This window comes from Lathyrus oleraceus, chromosome 6, assembly GCF_024323335.1.
Source record: "Lathyrus oleraceus cultivar Zhongwan6 chromosome 6, CAAS_Psat_ZW6_1.0, whole genome shotgun sequence".
NCBI lineage: Eukaryota > Viridiplantae > Streptophyta > Magnoliopsida > Fabales > Fabaceae > Lathyrus > Lathyrus oleraceus.
In genome coordinates, this window is record NC_066584.1 from 90,697,874 (window position 1) to 90,720,692 (window position 22,819).

The window sequence follows — 22,819 nt, forward strand, 5'->3', positions numbered from 1 at the left end:
GAAATGGGAAGGTTTTATGCACCCAAAACATCCTTAGTACTCTAAGGGAACCCTTTTTGCAAATAAGTGTTATAAGTTGGTATTTGTGAAAATATGTGCAAAAGATTGGGGGGATGAGAAGAGAATAGATTATATTTACAATTTTGTTGTTTGAATGGATGAACCCATTGCCTACGTACCATCACAAAGGTAGGATCAAAACCTCGTAGTTCGGGGTAAAAATCTCAAAGATTGGTGAATTGATTTGACCAAAAGCCTTAAGGTCTTTTGTCATCAAAGGGAGAAAACTCAACCTAAACCAACAATCCACCATGTGAGGAAGGCTTCAACATACTAGTGAGGGGTTAACCCTATAATAAGTATGGAAGACTTATAATCCAATCACTAAGGATGAGGTGAGATTTACATCAACCACTATGATAACTCAAACCTATGACTAATGTTCATGAAAAAAATTTAACAAAGGTGGCCATTGGAACCACAAAAACAACTTGAAGTGAATTGTATTTACAAGTTAGATTTATTTACCAAATGAAGTCAAAGTTGGATTAAGATTCATTCATAATGAGTATTGGAAAAGATTTTGAAAATTCAAAGGCATAAGGCCTAGGTTTCTAGTTTGAAAACAATGTCAAAGTTTGCACAAAAAGAGTTTGGATTGGGTTAGAGTGATGAGAAGAAGAGAAGGGCTAGTCCTAAAGCATACAAAGATAAGAGAAGAGATAAAACCCTTTGAGTTCCTTTTCTTGAAATCATAGAGATAATTCAAGATGTTCCTTTCCTTTGGACTTAGCAAACAACTCAAGCAATCAAACAATATAGATTCAAGCTCCTAGGATCTCCAATTGGCTTGTCTCTCTTAACTTGGCTACTCATGACAATGGTCCTCTTTTATATCTCAAGATGGAATCCCTATCACACAAGAGAAAACATCAAAAAGTTCACAACACAAGAAGGGGAATGGACAAAGAATGAGTTTAGATTAGAAGTCCTTTGAGTCAACTCTTAGATTTAGCATTCTAAAGGCATGAGGCCTAGTTGCTCTTCAACAAATTTAGCATTCTAAAGGCATGAGGCATAGTTGCTCTTGAACTCCTTTAAGCATAGGTAAGTCCTAATTCTAAGTCCTTTCTCCTTCTTGCATGGGGTTCACACAAACAAACACAAAACAAGCACAAGGCAACAATATATTTATATACAATAATGAGCTCAAATGAGCAAAAGGAAAATGACATAAAAATAAAATATGTGCTCAAGTGAGCAAAATAAAAAGCAATATGAATAAATGAGCAAGAAATAAAGTGCATTAAAGTAAATTGCAAGAAATTAAATGCTCAAATTAAAGTTAGTAGTTAGTATAGTTATGTTAGTTTGTCATAAGACAATTTAGCGATATGTTAAGCAATAGTAAGTCGACTAATGTAGTAGTCACACCTGTCTGAGACCGGTCAATAAAACTATAGGCAAATAAACACAAGTTAGAGATCATAACTAGTAAGCCAAGCTCCTACAACTTGTCATGCCAAAAGAAAAGAGGAAAGCCTTGTATGGACTTTAGGTTTTTTGCTTGACCAAGAAGCAACCTATCTTGGACAGAAAGCAACTCACTTGATCTTGGATCAAGTTGAGTTTGATTTGGATCAAAGAATATTAAGCCTCTCATATGTTAAGACCAACCATAAGACATTAACTCATTGGCCAAAATAAAAAAAGAAATGAGATGAAGATGAAATGAATGTAAAGAGAAATAAAGTGTCAAACACAATCAAAAGTGAATCAAATCATCATCAATCAATGCTAAACAGAAGAGCATCGAAGGTTAGAAGTCAACAAGTCAAACATATTTTTTTATTATTTTTGGAATTAAAATAAATGCAAAATTAAAATGGACAAAATATGGTCAAATCCAAATTCAATTCAAATCAACTTCAACAAGTCCAATTAAATTCCCATAGGTCTAACATGGTCAACCAAGATTTGACAAATTTTCTTAACAATTATAAAAATCAGAAACTATTTAAAAACAATTAAAAATCATAAAAATAACACAATATGAATTAAAATCTCAAATAAATCTCAAATCAATTAAGAAATTGATGAGACTATTTTTCATTGACTTATCATGATCCATATGTGTTGAGAAAATATTTTTGGATTTTTCAAATATCAAAAAGTATTTAAAATGAATTAAAAACTATTGAAAACCAAATAATTCACAAAAAATATTAAATGAAGTCACAAAAATAATAAAAAATCAAAATATGAAACTAAATTTTTCAAGAATTTTTTTGGCATTGGTCTCATATATTTGTGACTTCAAATAAAATATTTCTAAATTTTTGAAAATAAAAGGAATTAAATGAAATTAAAATAAAAATCAGAAAATAACAAAAATGCGTTGCCCTTGGATCTTTTCATTAATTGACGTGGCATTGATCCTAAGGCTCAGAGGCGCAGACACACCACGATCCAACGTCAAGCGCGCAACATTTTAATTTAAAACAAGTCATAACATTTGAAGGCTGAGATTAAAACATTTTAACACAATCCAATGGATCTGAGGCTCCCACGTGGGGATGGTGGTGGAAACCACCATCTTCTCCGGCCAGCTAATTGTTTTCGGCCACCACGCGCAGGGATCTCAACTTTAATAAAAATGAAAACTAAGGATATCAAAATGAAGCTGGGGTGATGTACATCAACCCTATAACCATGGATTCTCCTCAAAGTTTCTATTCAGAGAGAAACTTGAGCTTGAAGATCATGGTGTTTGATCTGAAATGGCACGATTTGTAAAATTGAGACCACCATTGACCTGCCTCATGAATGAGGACTTCAGAAAACAACAAAACTCAAAGAAATTCACATCATACAGCAAGATCTAGATCAAATAAAATTGAGGTTCTACCTCTGAAATGTAGCTTCAACCAGTACGAATTCACCAAGCTTTTGATCCAATCTTGCTCTGGAAGTGTGATGATGATGCAAGGCGAAGGAATTAAGACTCGAAGATCAACTAAGGATGTTGAAATTCAAGCTTGAAATTGAGAAATGAAAACTGAAATTCCTTTAGGTGAGGTTTGGTTTTCAATCCAGCAGCATTTCAGATCTCCTTCAGGTTATGGAATGAATGAGCAAGAGCTTCTATTTATAGTTGAACTTGATGCAATATGGTGTTTAGCTCGTGTGCATGAATTTTGGATCCTCCATGCATGGGCCTGTACAGGCGCATGTGAGGCCTAAAAGTGAATGGAAATGCATGCTGAGATCAAATGCAAGTGAATTGGACGTGTAATTGGAACTACATTGGCTTGCACATGAAGTTATGATGTGAATTGCAAAATTGAACATAAACAATGAGCTCTTCGAAACTTCCACATAGAAAATCCAAAAATGGTCATGTGAGTAATGGTTAGAAATATCTTGGAATAAGGAACAAAAGTTATGTTGGGAAAAAATCCATTTGGAGTTTGTAAATTTATGAAAACTGGCTGTGAAGTTTAGGGTACAAAACATGTCTAGGCCCCCTTTGAAAATTTTTACCAAAAGCAAGCAACTTCAAGCCCTTATGTTTCAATGATTCAAGCCTCAAATGGAAAAACCTCCAACATCAAAGTTGTAGATATTTTCAACATGATTAATTTAGACTTAAATTTTGTAACAATTGGATTTTGAATGAGAAAGGTATGGGCACTTGAAGTTGGCCTTTTTTCAAAGTCAATGACTTAGGTCCAAAGTGACCTATAATGTTTTGTATTATCAAATGTGTTTATTTTAGGATTATGAAATTTTGTCCAACATAACATTTGAATTAGACATCTTAAGATTTCCAATTCATTTTCTCTCACCTAAAAATCATAAAAATTAAGGAAGTTAGGTCCTTGGGAAGTTGACCCAAAATTAGGGTTTCAGTCAAAATGACCTATAATGTTTTGAAATTAATGATGACCTTCCATGTTTCAAATGGATTTTTGATGAACATGAAAGTTGTTAATATGGTTCTTAATAACATTTTTTCTCTTGGTATAATCTTCATTTAACAAACACATCAAAATTTGTGTCTCAATGATCCTCAGTTTAGTCATATGACTTGACTGGTCAACTTCTCAAGGCCAAACTTAAAATCTTGATGAATGAATGATTGAGGAACCTCACATAAGCTCATATATGCATAAAATAATGAATTAAAGAACTTACCTTGATTAAATTTGATCATAGGTTGAGGTTGCTTCATGAGCAAGGCATAGTCAAGGCACAGTAGAATTAGGGTTTCCTTGGGAAACAATCCTCAAGCCCTTTGGGTTATCTTGATTAAATTGGCAAATTGAGATACTTGGGAGACATATATGATGATTAGGAGCCTTATGGACCATTTTCATGCTTGTTCTCATCTTCATCTAACCACTTCATTGAGCTTAGGAGCCTCCTAGGAGCATGGGATCACATGATCACTTGAGCTTCAAAACAAAAAGAGTTAGTGACATATTTTTATGCTTTTGGTTAGTAAAAAAAATAATAAAAGCAATAATATACAATACAATCATGCTTGGTGGTCTCAAACCAACTCACACAAGTCCCAACCCTAGGGTTAAGGAGCTACACATGCTATGATCCTTGAGGCAATGCAATGAGCAATGATATGATACCATGAGAGATCTTAGGATCAAAATTAGGGTCTTACACATATAGAACTGATTCTAATATTAAAGTTACTTTTTATGACATTCCAAACAACTTTCATGTTGGCATCAAGAGCTAATTTTTCTTGGAAAGTAATTTTTTATGGTGAAAGATTATAGGTCATTTTGTTTGTGCCCTATATGGAAGGTCAACATCCAAGAACCATAAATTTCTCAATTTTCATGATATGAAGATGATACAAGTTGCATGAACAAATTCAAGATGTCTTATCCAACCTTTCTTCTTTGATAACGATCAAATTCCACTTGCAAGGTCATGTTCCATGAGGAATCATTATAGGTCCATTTGGGTCCTTATCATTGAACAAGCATTTTTACTCAACTTCTAAAATCCATAACTCCACCATGCTATCTCCAAATGGTGTTACATTTGTGACCAAACTGACAATTATTGATAGAGCTACAACTTTTAAGAAGGAACCAAAGTCATTTGAAGCTCTTAACTGAAGTTACTCAAGGTGGAAAAAAGGGCCATTTAACTCTTAACTTAGAAAATTTTCATGTTTGATTCCTCCAACTTCAAGGTCATAATTTATCATGATACAAGCTTCAAATGTAAAATTCCCTAACATCAAAGTTGTTCCCCGTGATGGTAGACTTCCAAAGAGTCCAAGATCATTCCATTTGGACAAGAATTAAGGGACTTGCGCATGGTTTCTTTGCATGGCCAAATTTGGAAAATTTTAAACTCTAATGTTAGACACATTTGCATGGCTTCATGTTATGATCTCAGTATCGTTTGTGCATGAATTTGGATTGATTGCAATGATGATTTGGGCAGAAACACATGCCCATGCACCCATGCACATGAATGACTATTTTTTGCCAAATTTTTAAAGGTGTAGCAATCATATTGCATTGCCTATAAATTGAACTCCATAGCCTCAGAATTGATGAGAACCCTTGCCCAAGCTCTGCCCAGCAATCCCATATCCACATTGCATATAATACCTTGAAGGTTTCATTGACATCGAGCTTCTAGTTCAACTTCTATTTATGAACTAAAACTCCAAGGATTCACATCCATTTTGATTCTAATCATCTTCTACAAGCAAGAGGAAGAAAGGCCAAGTGGAATTGCATCAAGATCGAGCCTCATCACTGCAACCCGAAGGTGAATTTTCCAGAATTTCAACTTATCAATTCTCTTTCATTCCTTAGGATTTTTGCTTGATTTGTGGTTGGATTAAGTCTTACCAATTTAGGCATTGATATTGAGTTTCTTTGAGGTTGAATAGAAGCAACTCAGTTTGCATACCTCAATTTTCAACTCCACATTTCTCATTATAGTATGAGAGTTGAAAGGTTTGGAGGTCATATTAGGAGTTATCATGATTTTATCTTTAATTTGATGTATGATACATAAATTTTGGTGACATTTTTGTTGGACCAGTCCGATGAGTGTGGCCGGAGAAAATGACCGAAGCTAGGGCTCTGGTGGTATGCTAGCATAGTCCAAACCATCTGATCATGTGGCCATGTTCTAATGTGGTCCATCGTGTTGAGTATTACTATTAATGCTAGTAACAACATAGTTGAGCACCATTGTTGATGCCTTAATGAACAACTGTTAAGCATCACCATCAATGCCAGTGAATAACTATTGAATACCACCATCAATGGCGACCAACACAATGATTGTTGAGCACTACTATTAATACTAACAAACACCTTGGTCAATTGAGGATCATTATAACACCCCAATTTTAATAAATTATTTGATTTTAATTTAATTATAGTTTTTGTGTATTTATTTGTGTATTTATTTGATTATTGTGTGTGTGTGTGTGTGGATAAATGAATATGAGCGAGAGAGGGGGTGAGTGACCTTGTAGTAGGGTGTGGAGAGTAATTAGAGAAAGAAAAAATAACTTAGAATTATTTTATTAACTGAAATAATGTTTTCATTTTATTATTTAAATATAGTGTTTTAATAATCAAATGAAATAATATGAGTAACAACATTTTTAGTGAATTTAATTATTTTGTTATTAGAGATAAAATAATAAGAATAAAGTAATTAAATATAGAAAATAAAAGAGGAAGGACATTGTTGGGTTTTTGTGAGTAAGTGAGGATAGAAAGGTAAATCAAAAATATAGGAGTTTTATTATTATAAAAAGAAAGTTAGAGAGTTAGGCGATTTTTTATAGTAAGTGAATTGGAAGAGTGAAAGAGTTAGGGCAAAGAGAAGAATAAAAGGAGAGCTAGCACAGAAAGAGAGGAGAAACAAGAACATAACCAACAATTGTTGTTAGAAGAACATGGTAAGACAAGAGAATAACTTTTAATAGGGCTTATGCGTGAGAGGTAGGATAGGAGATTCTTTAACCTCCAATTGGACATTGAGTTGTTCATGAAATTTTGAGTTTTTATGATATTATGATGTTGATTGGCTGAATTGATGTGTATTTTCGTGTATAATTTGGTATGTGATTACTGGTTTAAAATTGTCAATAATTTCCGTCATTGTTGGGGTTTTGGAGCTTTGGGGGTAATATCAAAGTATGAAAATACATGATTTTGTTAATGTCAATCTGTAATAAATTATGGATTTATTGTTTTAATCATTGGATAATTTTTGCATGTAAGATTCTAAGATCAAAGCTTTTTACGGAATCAAAATCAGAGATCCGAAATGGCTTATATGGTGGAAAACGCAGAAAAGTAAATTGTGGGTATTTACCCACAAATTATGGGAATAAGTGACGAACTGGCAGTGGGAAAAACTTTGTTTTGGGTGACATTCGTCAACCCTCATGACTTCCGCTAGGCCTAACGAAAATATCATACCATGAGATCCATGACTCCATTTGGTACACGGTTCAATGTTTTGGAAAGATAATGCGTAGTATTATCTCATGGTAATACCTTAAGAGGATTAATGTGCACTTAATGATGTGAATATACTATTTTACTTAAGGTGGAATATGGGTGGCTTTGTTTTTAGATGCTGAGTTGGTTTTATGTGTTGTGTTGTCGTGTGATTCATGTTTCTCTGTTGTTGGGCATGTTTCGGGTGAATAAAATTAATTAATTGCATACTTACATTGGGTTGTTGAGAGTTAATAATTGATTTAGAAAAATTATTTAATTGTTTAATTAAATTGATAATGTTATTTAGTGTTGTTATGTGATTAACGAAAAATGATGTTTTGTATGAATAAATTTGGTTGTATATGGTGTATGAATATTTGAGTTGTCTGATACTCGTACGTGAATATACATGATTGTTTGGTGTGGTGGTGGTAGTTCGAAGGGGGAAACTACGTTGTTGTATGTTATTTATGTTTTTATCTTATTTATGGAACATTGCATGATTAATTGTTGTGATCATTATGTTTGTGTAATGAGTTGATTAAATTGACGTGATGTTTGAAATATAATTATGTTAAGATATATTATTAGCATGCTTGTGTTGCAGTGTTGATTGATAATGTGCATTTTTTTATTTTGGTGTGATGTAATCCAACGAGGGGATTACTAGAGTTGTTAATCCATTACGTTAGGATCATAAGTGGGGTCTTAACTCATTGATTTGATGATATGATCATGCATCATAAGAGTTGTGTCAAGAGGCATGTCTACTAGTTCAGAAGAGGGGACTAGTGGCTTGTCTCAAGCTTAGAAGAAGGGACTTGGAGCTTAGAAGAGGGGGCTCATGGGTTCAGAAGAGAGGACCTGGTTCTAGAGAGAACCAAATATTGAGTTGGTATCACATGCATATGCATAGAGTTGCATAGTTTATTTGCATTGCATAATGAGTTATATGCATTATTGTAGAGTTGTGATTGATTGATGAGTTTGGGTGTGAGGTTGTGATGAGATATACTATGAATGAAATTGTGTAGATGCGTTGTATTATTATCATACCTTGTAGTATATGCCTGTTATTATTGTTTGTGATTTATCACCCCTTATGTTTGAATGTTGCCTCTACATGGGCATCGTGAAAATACTCAAGAGTAGAGACGTCGTTGTAAGTGGAAGCTAGTTCCTGGAGCAATTTCCTTTAGTTTTGTTGTTTTAGTTTTGGTTATGCTATGACATGTAACACTGCAGAGCGATTTTCTTTGTTTTATATTGATATATTCGTAGAAACAATGTATACTCTCGTGTGTGTATATTTTAGTGTGATGAGCATTTGGAGAAGACTTATGAGTCGATGCTTTTAATTATAATATGAAGTTTTATTATGGGATTTAAATGGTATGGGTATTATTTATGATTCCGCTGCAATGATATCAAATGAGTTAGATGTCGTGACATCCTAAGTACATATCAGATGAAAGTATGTCATGTAAACATCCTAAGTGTAATTATGTGCATTAAAATATTGTGTTGCGTGTTTATTTAAATTAAGTGTTACATGTTTAGTGGGTGTGTGTGTTCCGAGATGTGTAGCATCCTATGTGAGAATTTTGTAAAAACTCTCCGAGTTTATTGTATTTATGCTTTGGGTAAATAGGGTGTTACAATCATCAACCACCGTTGAACGCCTTCGAAAAAAATAATCAGCACCAAATCATTCTTGTATATTTATAGTATACACATGCATTACACAACTTTATCAAATTTTCAATAAGTGCCTTAAAAGTTGCAAGGAAATTCCTACAAAATAAAATTAGGTTTTAACATTTGGTACCTAATCTTTTTTGGATCCTGGTGCTTTAGTGACTCTAAGAGGTCTAAGGGTATTCTCTTTACACCTTCTCAGTTTATCACAGAAAAAATTCTCAAAATCGCCAAGTTTATTAAAGAAAAATATTTATAAACAGTGGGATTCAATTTCTTCATATTTTTAGTTGCCTTTCAAAAATAATCTATCTCGGCTAAAGCCTATTACACTTTTATTAAAGGAAGACCTTTGATTTTTTAGAATCAAGTTAAGTTTTTCTTTCCCCTTCGTAAATTTATTTAGGGTTTTGTGCAAATTAGTTACTTAAATTTTAAATGAATCATAAGAAACACATTTAACTATTTTTAAGGATTTACTTCTTATGCTAGAAATTTCTTCATAAATAGGTTTATTTTTATTCTCCAAGAATTCAACATAATTCTTAAGATCAATAACGTTCCTCTCTAAATTCTCAATTTCCTTAGAGATCTTAACAATAAGCTTAAATAATTGATTGTGAGTTAGAGAAGTTAACCCAACGTCATCTTCTTTTAAAGCTTTGAGGCGCACATGATCGTATTCACCGTATACTTCTTTTTTAGGAGGGGCTTCACAAGAATCTTCTGATGTATCATCATGTATATTTTTACAAACGTCTCTTAAAGAGTCTATGTAAGGGTTTATCGAGGTTTCCTCCATCGATTCATCATTCTCTTTTTCACTTGAAAACTTGATCTGATGTATCTTTGAAGATTTTTCAAGAAATAAACTCTTCACAAATTCTTCTAATTTCTTCTAGATGTTGATTCTTTATTATCTATTTTTTCATTATATGAAACTACTTGGAATATTCCAGTTGATGTAGCTTCCTCATCACACCCATTGGATGATGAGTCTTTGGATGACTGTTCATCTACTAAGATTGTTCTTTCAAACTAAATCATAGGGATTGATTTCATTTTTTCTTCTTCAAAAAAATATCTTGATAAACGTAATGATGGTTCTTCTAGGGTTCTTAAGTTCGTCCATTCATTCTTCAACAACTTAAATAACTCGTTGAGATTTTCAAGTGTTTCCTATTTCCTTGATTTTTCCTAAAAATCATAAACACTTTCAGCTCCCAATTTAAGGATTAGATCAAGTTTCTCATTCAAATTCGTAACTCTTAGATATTTGTTATATAAAAAAATTCTAACATATCCTCCAAGGTTTCCAATGGTTGATCACCGTTTGTGAAGATGCATTTCAAATGCATTTGGTATTTCAACTTTCTGGGTTTGTGTGTTCATTCCCCCATGCTTGATACTTAGAGAAAATCCATAAATCATTTCAAGAGTTTCTCACACTTCCTTGACGGGCTCACATGTAAAAATATAATAAAATACCTTGGAACTTAAAGAATTTTTCAAAAGATGTTTTACTGTAAGACCCAATTTAAATTTTCTCAAATCGCCTTTGGTCCATTCAAAATTAGGTTTATTTACTACCTCGTCATTGAATGAGAATGTAGGAATAAACATACCATTGTTTAAAATATCTCACACTTAAGAATCGTTAGCTTTGATAAATTTTTCAAATATTGTTTTCCATAAGTCAAACCTATCACCATCAAATGGTGGATGTGTATCCATGAAAGACTCATGTTAAAAGAAGTGTATGTAGCCATCATCTTCCTCCTCCTGAGACGATTAGTCTTTAAACAAGTGTTAGGCTCTGAAGCCACATATTGGGGCATTAGAATCCAAAGATAAAAAGGGAGGGTGAATTATGTAGGATAGAAAATCCATTTTTTTAAATCTTTTAAAGAAACGGAGTTTAAAAAATATTTTGTAAAACAAAAGAGTAAGAGCAACAATAATAAGAAAATTGAATTGCAGCGGAAATAAATGACAAAAAAGTAAAGAGTTAAGTGATAAGAGAAATGCACATGACAATTATAGAGATTTGGTCTTAAATAATTTACATACTCCTTTTCCCAAGAATTCCTTTAGAATTTCCAATATGATTTGAGTTTTTTTATAGGATTTACAAGGATTTGAGTTTTTGAATAGCTAAATTTTAAAAAAAGACAGAGTTTTAAATATGGAGACCTCCGCAACCAAGTGAGAGCTTTTAAACAGCAGGTTAAGCTCATGAACTAATGTGGCAAATAGATTTGGTATCTAGAGCTCCTTAGGATCACCTAATTATATTATTTTTTATATATCAATTGTTAACCCTTTTGATATTTATCTATTTCTTTGAGTTACAGACCGAATTATAAGCCCCTGGCCTAAATATTTTCTATACATTCGTTTCAATAGGGTAGAGTAACATAGTAACGAGAAAAATCATAACAAGGATAAGATTATAAGTTTGAGTAGTTAAGGAAATAACAACATTTTAAGTTTGAAATGACAGTCTTAAAGTAAATGTTGATAAAGAGACCTAGAACAATAGCGTGAAAATGGTACCCATAGGAAGAGATTATGCACAACTATTTTATTAAAATAGTCATTATATATGGGAAGATTATTATAGGTTCTCACAGTGTTACGACACAAAAGATAGACAAATTGTTGAATTGTAATTCCTTGTGTCGAAGCAGGTTGCTAGACAAAACAAGGAAGTGTCTAGCCACCTAGTATGTTTAGTTGTGTTAGTGTGTCTAAGTGTCGAAGCATGTTTCTTCACATAGGATTTCGACTTAGGACTATTTTAGTAATGTTAGCTATTTTGGTCTTTTATAGTTTTGGGCTTTGGCTTGAGGTCCAAGTTAACCTAAATCTATAAATAGAGGGAGTAACACTTATTTTTTGCAATAAAGTGTAATGAAGTGAATATAGTAGTCATAACATTGTATTCACAGTATTTTGCAGTTGCAAAGTGAATAAGAAGTTTTCCACAGTTTGTGGGCAGAGAGAAACTCTGCAGAATTTTATTACTCTTCTCCTTCATCGTTCTTTCTTTTTTTCTTTCTCCATTGTTATTTTCTTTCATTGTTATTGTGTGGATAATAACAATCTTTTTCATCAAGATTGATTGAAATTATCCATAGGTTTGGGGGGATTTCCAACATCTGGTATCAAGAGCTCCGGTTGAAACGATTCGTGGGAAGAAAATCACCATGGCAACGAATCATCCAAAGTGGCATTTTCCAGCAAATCTTCTGATTCTAAAGAACAACAATTGTGAGAATTGGTGCAAGCAGATAGAGGTTGTGTTCTATTATCAATATCTTTGGGATCTTATGAAGGAAGGAGTAGCAACGCTTGTAGAAGTCGCAACTGATCAAGAAAAAGTTGGACATAAAGAATTTAAGAAGAAAGATTATAAATCTCTTTTTATAATCCATCAATGTGTTGATGCAAATAACTTTGAAAAGGTTAATGATGCAGAGTCGGCGAAAGAAGCATTATAAATTCTGGAGAAATCGTTTAGAGGTGCAGAGAAGGTGAAAGAGGTGAGTTACAAACTCACAAAAGCACGTATGAATTGCTTCAGATGGAAGACAATTAAAGCATAACTAATTTCTTTACAAAGGTTACGAAACTGGTGAATCAAATGAAGGTATGTGGAGAAGTGTTGACATCAAGATCTGTTGTTAGAAAGATCTTAAGGTCGTTGGCTCCAAAGTTCGACCACATGGTAATAGCCATAGAAGATTCGAAAGATTTGTCAAAATTAACAAAGGAAGAGCTTCAAGGGACGCTTGAATCTCATGAACAAAGAATGGTTGAAAGAGTTGTAGGAAACTCGAAGAGTGATATGGCTTTGCAGGCTCAATCAGCAAAAGAAAGGAAAGGCAAAGGAAGCCGGAATGGAAACAAAGGAAGAGAAGGCTACAACAATTCGACTGGTCGAAATCAGCAAGAAGGAAACTAGTCGAATCAGAGAAAATCCTAGAATTAATGCAACCAAAGAGGTGGTGTTGCAGGTAGAGGAATAGGTGGTGGTCATTAGCCAGACAAGAGTCACATTCAGTGTTACAATTGTCAAAGGTATGATAACTATTCTAGTGGTTGTCCAGAAAAGCAGAAGAATCAAGAAACTTATGCAAAGCTGGTGAAACATGTAGAAGAAGAGACGTTACTGATGGTTATAACAAGAGAAGAAAAGATATTCAAGGACCAGTGGTACTTAGACTCAGGATGCTCATCACACTTGTCTGGAAGAAAAGATTGGTTTGTCAACATAAAGCTCTCAATGAAGAACATGGTGAAATTTTAAAATGACAACACTCTAGCAGCTGAATGTGTTCGTGATGTTATGATTATGAGGAAAGATGGCAAGAGATCGGTAATTTCAAATGTGTTGTACATACTAGGCATGAAGAGTAATTTGCTCAGCATAGAGCAGTTAGTCGAAAAGAACTACAAGGCGTCGATTGAAGACAAGATGATGAGAGTTCTCGACTCAAATGGAAGTTAATATTGAAGGCTCCAATGTCTCAGAATAGAACCTTCAAGATTGAGCTTAACGTGATGGAGCATAAGTGCCTTGCAATAGCAACCAGTAGAGATGAATGGATATGGAATTATAGACTTGGCCATCTCAATTTCAAAGACATCAGAGATTTGAAGAGAAGAAATATGGTTTCAGGATTACCAGAAATTGACATTCCAAATGAAGTGTGTGAAGAATACGTGCATGCGAAGCAGCATAAGAACAACTTCAGTAAGGATGCAGGAAGCATGTCGAAGGCAATTCTTGAATGAAGGTTGAGAAAAACAGGAAAGGGGGGTTTGAATTGTTTTGGAAATAAAAACTTTTTCAGTAATCAAAACACATACAAAATTTTATACTGGTTCGCTTGAAAATCAAAGCTACTCCAGTCCACCCGGCCAAGGTGATTTCTCCTTCAAAAAGGACTTAATCCACTAATCTTGAAAGATTACACAACCAATCATCTAAGAGAATAATCTCTTAGCCCTCTCAAGTATTCAGACTGCGCAGAGTCACTTGAGGAAATAGTTTAAGCAAAAGTAAATTGTAATGTAAAGTGCTTCTAACAACAAGCAAGTTTTACAGGAATTATGAGAGCAAAATCTTTTCACATAAGAGCAGCAACTCGTGAAAAAGAGAGAGAATGAATGATATTTCCGTGTGTCTCAGGTGTGTCTCTCTAGAGAAGTAATTTGTCCTTTATATAGTCGTTGTGAAGGACCGTTGAAGTGATGACAGAATCTTGGTCATTGAATAATAATTAATGTCATTACTTCTATTGTTTCTTTCTAAAACTATTTTGTCCGCCTCATTATTCCTTTCTTTAAATACTTTCTTTCCATAATGAGATTCTTTTCAGTTACGCGTTCTGGACTTGTGAATCTGCATTAGAGTCTTGATATACCAGAGTTTGTTTTCAGAGGATGATTAAGTCTGACTTCATCAGAGCTTCTCAGTGCTCTAGACTTCTTAAGTATCAGAGTCTGAATCCAGTAGTATTTTGTTGGAGCTTCTGACTTCTTACTGTTGCGCTGGTATCTGCTTTGATCAGAATCAGAACCTTCTGCATGTATTCCTTTCTGAGTGGCATCTAATCATCTAATAATTTATATCTGATGTGATTTTGTATCTGATGTATGGTCAGAATCCTGCGTAAATGTTCAGAGTCCTGCACCCTAAGAAAAAATCTCGTTAGAGTACCATTTTTGGTTTCATCCTTTGTTATCATCAAAATCTTAGAGATATATTGTAGAACCAACTTTGTTCTTACAATCTCCCCCTTTTTAATGATGACAAAACAGTTCAGATTAAAGATGAAACATTTAAAGAAACTCTTAGATCAGATATTATAGTGGGCTCCCCCTGAGTTAGATCTTTGGATAGTTCAGAAGTTCTTACCGGACCTTCCATCGTTTGGTTCTTTTAGCTACTTTCCTGCATATCTTAAGTCATTGATTTTAGAGAAAATGTTTGCAGTACTTGAAAGGAACTAGATATGTTTTCATCAGAGCTGTTTTAGTTCTCCCCCTTTTTGTTAGAATCAAAAAGACATAGCAAAATAGTTGATATTGATATAAATAAGCATTTACATAAGCCAGAAAGCAGAAAGAAAGAAAGCAAGAAAGAGACATCAGAACATAGAAAGCAACAAGCAAAACATAGAAAGCAGCAAGCAAAAAAGCCTAGGTGCCTAAGGGTTTGGAGGCGGAGGCATCCTCTAGAGCAGCTGGGAAAACATGTTCTGGATGTTTACGTTGACAGAGTCCTATTGATCCACTCTTGATCGAACTACCTATTGTTCTTTCTGCAGCTCTTCGAGAGTCTTCAAGACCAGAGGGACGAATCCAAAGTTGGAGGACTCCCCCTGAGTCAGTTCATCAGCTCTGGCTTTGGCAGCAGACTCTTCAGCAAGGCGCGCTACTTCTTCAACGTCAGCTTTGGCTTTTGCCTCAGCTTCAGCAGCATCAGCATCAGCAAGAGCTTTTGCTTCAGCTTCTCTAATTCTCTGAAGTTCTTCTTGGCGCGCTTTCTCTTCAACTTCCTGTCTTGCCCGTTCCTCATCTTCTCTGGCCAGACGCTCTTGGAGTCTGATCTTAGCATCTCTGATGAAGTTGTTACGGACTTGCTCAAAGAGGCCTTCCAGCTTGAAGGCTTCAGAGGTCATCCAACTTATCACTCTGTTCCAGTGAGCCATTACAGTAGAGGGATCATCATTGATACCATAGTTGATGGTCAGAGACTTGACCTTTTCAATTGAAGACTCTGCAAAAACCGTAATTGCTTCTTCAAGGGTCAGAAGGGTAGTTTCTGGTTCATTGGCTGAGGCTTGGGGGGGTGAGGTGGGGGCACTTAGGTTAAGTGTGGGGGTTATCGGGGTCATCGGAAGTGATGGGTTATGGTATTTCAGAGTGTGATGGTTCAGATGGTTGTGATTCAGAGTGGATTGGTTCTGATGGTTATGGTTCAGAGTGGGTTGGTTCTGATGGTTGTGGTTCATAGTGGGTTGGTTCTGATGTGGTTGCGTTTGGATTTTCTGGAGGTGGGGAAGTGACTTCAGGTTCAGGGTTAGAATGTGATGGCTTTTGAGAGGCCAGAGCACGGTCTTGGAGCTGAGCCAGAGTGGGGGAGCGAGGGTCAGAAGGTTCAGTGTCAGATGAAAGGTCGTAGTAAGGTGGGGATTGAGGAGATGGTGAAGAAGATGGTGAAGTAGTTTCATTTATCATTTCTGCTTCTGAAACGGGTAGAGTTGTGGTGGCAACGTTGAATTTTTGAGATGGTTGGTTAGAGGATCTGGTGGTTGAGGGGGGAGTGTCAGCAGTGGTGTATATAGGGTTTGTTTGAGGGAGAGAAGAAGCAATTGGTTTAATTTTTACCGTGGGAGGGAGAGATACAGACTTACCTGGAGAGCCAACCAGAGGAACTGGGGGTCTTGATCCAAATGTTTCTCCCAGCTTAGCTTTCTTCGCTTGTTTAGTCTTCTCAGAGGGCTCTCGCATCCTCTTCTGGAAGTTTGGTGGAAACTCTGGTAGTCAGTCCACTGAGAATTCTGTGATGTCCACCCCTTGCTTGTACAGATCCTCTAGATAGTAAGCAATTACCTCGGGAGGGTTGATCTTGGAGAATAAGTAGAGTCCATTGGGGATCTCCCTCTGATCTTTAAGTGTTTCCCAAGAGGTATCAAGTGTTGGTTTGGCTCTCACTTGATCAATGATTCCCATGCTCTTCATATTGCGAGCATTCAGAGGTCTGCCAGTATCAATCATGACGTCTTCCATGAGTCTGAGCTGAATCAGATGGTCCACGAGGCCACTCTCGATCAGCACATCAGATATCAGTCTCCCCAGAGGAATGTAGTTCCTTGTCTTCATGTTGTTTATGGTTTCTTTGACGGAATCTCTGAGATACTTAAATAGAAGTGCAGGTAGGCAGAGCTTCAGACCCTTGTGAAGGCAGTACATCATGTACTTCAAATCTGTGTTGATGTAGTCATAACAGTTTGAAGCTGGACGATGGTGGATGGTGCCTAAGATAATCTTCAGCCAGACCCGGAGGTTTTGATGCAGTTCCTTGTTCTTGGAATGCTTACCTTCAGCATTCTGTTGGAAGATTGTAGGGTTTATCTCCTAGGACAAGTACTTTGCCCTAGGGTTGATGTTATAGATGCGTCTCCCTCCTGTCTTCTCCATGTTCAGAAGAGAAGCAATCGATTTCTCTGTGATGACTATCTTGACTCCCAGAACGTAGGAGACAATGTAGTGATCATCAGAGTCTGCGGACCGCCAGAACTCCTTCCCCAGATTTGTGTACACCGGGCCATAAAGGCGTTAAAAGTAATTTTCCCACCCTTTCTTTTTCAGTTCTTCAGTGAGGTCGACGCCATTGCGCTTCATGTTGTCAAAATCCACCAAAGTTTCACAAAGAACTGCCAGCTTATCAAAAGGAGTTGCAAGATGAATGTGAGGCTCACGATCAAGAATGTGAGGTTCCTTGTAGATAGGAGTGGAGACGACGCCGGTGGTTGCAGGGTTTTGTTGACTGGAACTTGGTGCTTGCTTAGTTGAGTTCATCTGTTGAGAAAAGTTGTATATTGACTGTTGTTGAGAATCCATGAAGATGGTTGAAGATGATGATGAATGTTGAAGAACTTGGTAAGAACTGCAGAAAAGCCTTTGAGAGAGGAGAGAACTGAGAGAAAAGGTTTTGTGAGTTCGTGAGTGTGAAAGTGTGCAATTGTAGATTGTGAGAAGCATATATACACAATTAGGGCGCATGCAAAATGACACACAAAAGATGAGTTTAACAGATAACACATTAACCAAGTAAGCACGTTAGAGAGGACAATGATTACAGCTCATAAATGACGTCTAATCCCAAAATCAGCACACTGCTCGAGGAGATATCAAGAGTCCGTTTCTTGATTACTGCTAGACAGCTGTCTAGAAGTTCCAAGATCAGACGCGAGATGTACCACGTGTTACTTTATCTGATCTTCAGGAATACCAAAGGGTTGGTTCCTGGAGATTTCTAACTCAGATGACTTCTAACTGGTAGTAGCATTAGAGTCAGATATAGAATCCAGTTGTTTACTTCAGAGTCTTATTTTGCTATCTCAGAGGCACATTTCATTCAGGACAATTTTGAATGTTTAGATTTTTTAAGATAAAAGAGAATCTATCTTCAGCAAGGGGTTTGGTAAAAATATCAGCCCATTGATGGTCTGTATCAATAAATTTTAAAGTTACTATCCCTTTCTGAACATAGTCTCTAATGAAATGATGTTTTATTTCTATGTGCTTAGCTCTGGAATGTAAAATAGGATTCTTACTTAAACAGATGGCAGTAGTATTGTCACAGAAGATACGAATGTTACTCTCAAAAATTTGAAGATCTTCTAGCTGATTCTTCATCCAGAGCATTTGAGTAGTGCATAGTGATGCTGAAATATATTCTGCTTCTGCAGTGGACAGAGCTATGGTTGATTGCCTTTTGCTGGCCCAGGATATCAGATTCTTTCCCAAAAGCTGATAGTTCCCAGATGTACTTTTACGTTCCATTCTGTCCCCTGCGTAATCTGCATCACAGTAAACAGAAAGTCTATACTTTGATGTTTTCTCATACATCAGGCCCATGTTAGGGGTTCCTTTCAGATACCTGAGTATTCTTTTAACAGTTGTTAAATGAGATTCTCTAGGATCTGATTAGAATCTGGCACATAGACATACACTAAACAGAATATCAAGATGTGTAGCAGTCAGATAGAGAAGAGAGCCTATCATACCACGATAGAGCTTCTGACAAACCTTCTGGCTAACTTCTTCTTTTTCAAGAATGCAAGTTAGATGCATAGGTGTCTTAGCAGGTTTGCATTCTGCCATTTCGAATTCTTCAGAGTGTCTTTAATGTATTTACTTTGATGAACATACGTGGCTTCTGAAGCTTGATTGATTTGAATTCCTATAAAGAACTTTAGTTCTTGCATTAAGCTCATTTCAAATTCTGTCTGCATTAGCTCAGAGAATTCTTGACATACAGAGGGATTAGCTGAACCAAAAATAATGTCATCAACATATATCTGGCATATCATGAGGTCATTACTAATGCTTTTACAAAAGAGTGTAGAGTCAACTTTTCCTCTAATAAAGTCATGTTCTAGAAGAAAATTGACTAGTCTTTCATACCAAGCTCTAGGAGCTTGTTTTAAACCGTATAATGATTTCTTAAGTTTAAAAACATGTTCTGGATAATTTGAGTTTTCAAAGCCTGGAGGTTGATTGACATACACTTATTCTGATATATAACCATTAAGAAATGCACTTTTGACATCCATTTGATATAGTTTGATTGAATGATTTACAACAAATGAAACAAGTAAGCGAATGGATTCTAACCTGGCGACTGGGGAAAATGTTTCATTGTAGTCAATGCCTTCTTGTTGACTGTACCCTTGTGCCACCAGTCGAGCTTTATTTCTGACAACTTCGCCTTTTTCATTTAGTTTGTTTCTGAACACCCATTTGGTTCCAATAATGTGAGTTCCTTTGGGCTTTGGAACAAGATCCCAGATGTCATCCTTTGAGAATTGATCTAGCTCTTCTTGCATAGGTAGAACACCAGTCGTCGTCTTGAAGTGCCTCATCATAGGAAGTAGGCTCAATCAGAGATACTAGTCCTAGAGGAATTTCTTTAGGTACCTTGAATGTTGACCTAGTTCGGATAGGTTCATCCTTGTTTCCCAGAATCAAATCTTCAGAGATGTTGGGGTGACTTCTTGATTTCTTTTGGATAGATGGGGCTTTAGTTACATCTGGACTTTTCTTATCAGATACTTCTGGTACTTTTGTCTTTTCGTCAGAACCTGCAAGAGTAATCTCTAGATCTGCAAGTTTCTCAACTAGCTTTGACTTTTCAGTGTCAAGCTTATCATCAAATCTAACATGAATTGATTCTTCCACAATTTTGGTTTATGTGTTGTATACTTTGTAGCCTTTAGAGCGTTCTGAGTAACCTAACATAATACCTTTTTTTGCTTTTCAATCAAACTTGTTCAGATGTTCTTTAGTATTTAGAATAAAGCAAGAGCATCCAAAAGGATGAAAATAAGAAATGTTGGGTTTTCTTCCCTTACACAGTTCATAGGGATTCTTCTCCAGAATAGGTCTTATAAAGATTCTATTCTGAATATAACACGTTGTATTTACTGCTTCAGCCCAAAAGTCCTTAGCCACATTTGTTTCATTGACCATGGTTTTGGCCATCTCTTGGAGTGTCCTATTCTTCCTTTCTACAACTCCATTTTATTGTGGAGTTCTAGGACAGGAGAAATCATGGGATATTCCATTAGAATCAAATAGTTCCTCAAAAAAATTATTTTCAAATTCTCCACCATGATCACTTCTGACTCTGATGATTTTAGAGTCAAATTCGTTTTGCACTTTGGAACAGAAGCTAGTGAATACAGAGTGAGACTCACTTTTGTGCTTTAGGAATTTTACCCATGTCCAGCGACTAAAATCATCAACAATAACTAGTCCATATTTCTTTCCATTGACTGATGTTGTTTTAACAGGACCAAACAGATCAATGTGAAGAAGTTCCAGAGGCTTAGAGGTGGAAACAATATTTTTCTTTTTGAAAGATGATTTGGAAAATTTTCCTTTCTGACATGCTTCACACAGAGCATCTGAAGAAAACTTCAGCTTGGGTAGACCTCTGACTAACTCGAGTTCCATTATTCTGATTAATTTTTTTACATGTTTTTTGATTGAAGATTACATCATAGCCGTTATCACTTAATTGACTTATTGATAACAGGTTATGCATTAATCCTTCTACATAGAGAACATCAGATATAGAGGGAAGAGTACCATTACCAATAGTTCTGAAGCCTCTGATCCTTTCTTTCTGATTTCCTCCGAAACCTACGAAGCCAGCATCTTTAAGTTTCAGGATTTAGAACATATACTTTCTTTCCGTCATGTGTCGCAAGCATCCAGAGTCCAGGTACCATGACTGGTGTCTTAACTCTGCTGCATAAGATATCTGCAACATAAACAATCGTATCCTTTGGTACCCAGAATCTTTTGGGTCCTTTATGATTAGTTTTCCCAGAGTTTCTTGGAACTTTGGGTTTTCTAGCATTGTCAAAACGTTGTGCTTGTGTATGTGTGTAGTGATAAGAAAGCATAGATTTATGTTTGTCATTAGTGGAAGATTTATCTTCACTAGGGTCATACCCAATTCCTCTTCTATTATTCTAACTAACTCCATAAATCATGGATGCCATTCTGCTTCTCTCTATCCCATTCTTCAGAAACTTTTGAAAAGATTTTTCATATTCATAAATTACCGTGTTCGAAGTTTGTGGAGCTTGAGATAACTCTTCTTCAAGTTTTAAACATTGTTTACATGTGGAGTCTCTTTCTAATATCAAAGTTCGATTTTCATCTTTTAGATCTGAAACTGTCATCTCAAGTTTACCACATTCTTCGATGGTTTCTTCAAGAACCTCTTTTATAGATTTAAATTTTTGTTTAAGTTTCTGGTATGAGTTTAGAGTTTCCGAAAGGCATGATTCGAGGTCAGAGCGAGAAAGATCAAAAAATACCTCTTCAGATTCAGATTCTCCATCTGATGTATTTCTAGAGGTGGTAGCTATGAGTGCAACATTTGCCTGTTCATCAGAGTCTGATTTTGAGGAATCAGATCCACTATCATCCCAGGTGGCCATCAGTCCCTCTTTGGTTCTGAAGGAGCTTTTCTTGAAATTTTCTCTTCTAGAGCTTTCTTTCTTCAACCTGGGACATTCGTTTCTGTAATGACTTGTTTCCTTACATTCATAGCATGTTATATCTTTGTTAGATTTACCTCTGGAAGTTGATTCTGATCGATCTCCCTTGGGTCTTGGTCTTCTGAAGTTATTATTCCTTTTTCTCCAAAGTTGTTTTACTCTTCTGGTTAAAAGGGATAATTCTTCTTCGTCGTCAGAGTCTTCCTTTTCAGAGTCATCAATGTCTTCTTCTTCAGCCTGGAAGGCTTTGTTTCTATCTGGTTTGTGTCTTTCGGATATGGACTTTAGTGCTACAGATTTGATTTTCTTTTGAGGTTCATCTTCCTCCAGTTCTATCTCGTGGCTTCTGAGTGAACTAATGAGTTCCTCAAGGCTGAGACTGTTCAGATATTTTGATAGCTTTAAAGTTGTGACCATAGGTCTCCATTTCTTTGGCAAGCTTCTAACAATCTTTATGTCATGATCCGCAGTTGTATATCCTTTATCTAGCACTTTGAGTCCTACAATTAAAGTTTGAAATCTAGAAAACAATACCTCTACAGCTTCATCGTCCTCCATTTTGAAGGCTTCATATTTATGGATTAGGGCCAAATGCTTTGTTTCTTTGACTTGAGAATTTCCTTCGTGAGTCATCCTCAGGGAGTCAAGTATTTCTTTAGTTGTTCCCCTGTTGGTGATCTTTTCATATTCATTGTAGGAAATAACATTGAGTAGTATCGTTCTAGAATTGTGATGGTTCTTGAATTCACGCTTCTGATCATCTGACATTCTGCTTCTGGGAATAGCAAC

General features: G+C 35.7%; 1 protein-coding gene across 1 annotated transcript; it reads right to left on the bottom strand.

Moving 5' to 3' along the window:
• Window positions 1-16,199: 16,199 nt before the first annotated feature.
• LOC127094163 (extensin-like) lies at window positions 16,200-16,739 on the bottom strand. Its single transcript, XM_051033025.1, has one exon. It carries the CDS (start codon window positions 16,737-16,739, stop codon window positions 16,200-16,202), a length of 540 nt encoding a protein of 179 aa, XP_050888982.1.
• Between the last annotated feature and the right edge of the window lie 6,080 nt (window positions 16,740-22,819).

What these genes read in the sequence shown, in the direction of transcription:
- LOC127094163 (XM_051033025.1), bottom strand. Translation starts at nt 16,739, where the DNA reads ATGCGAGAGCCCTCTGAGAAGACTAAACAAGCGAAGAAAGCTAAGCTG.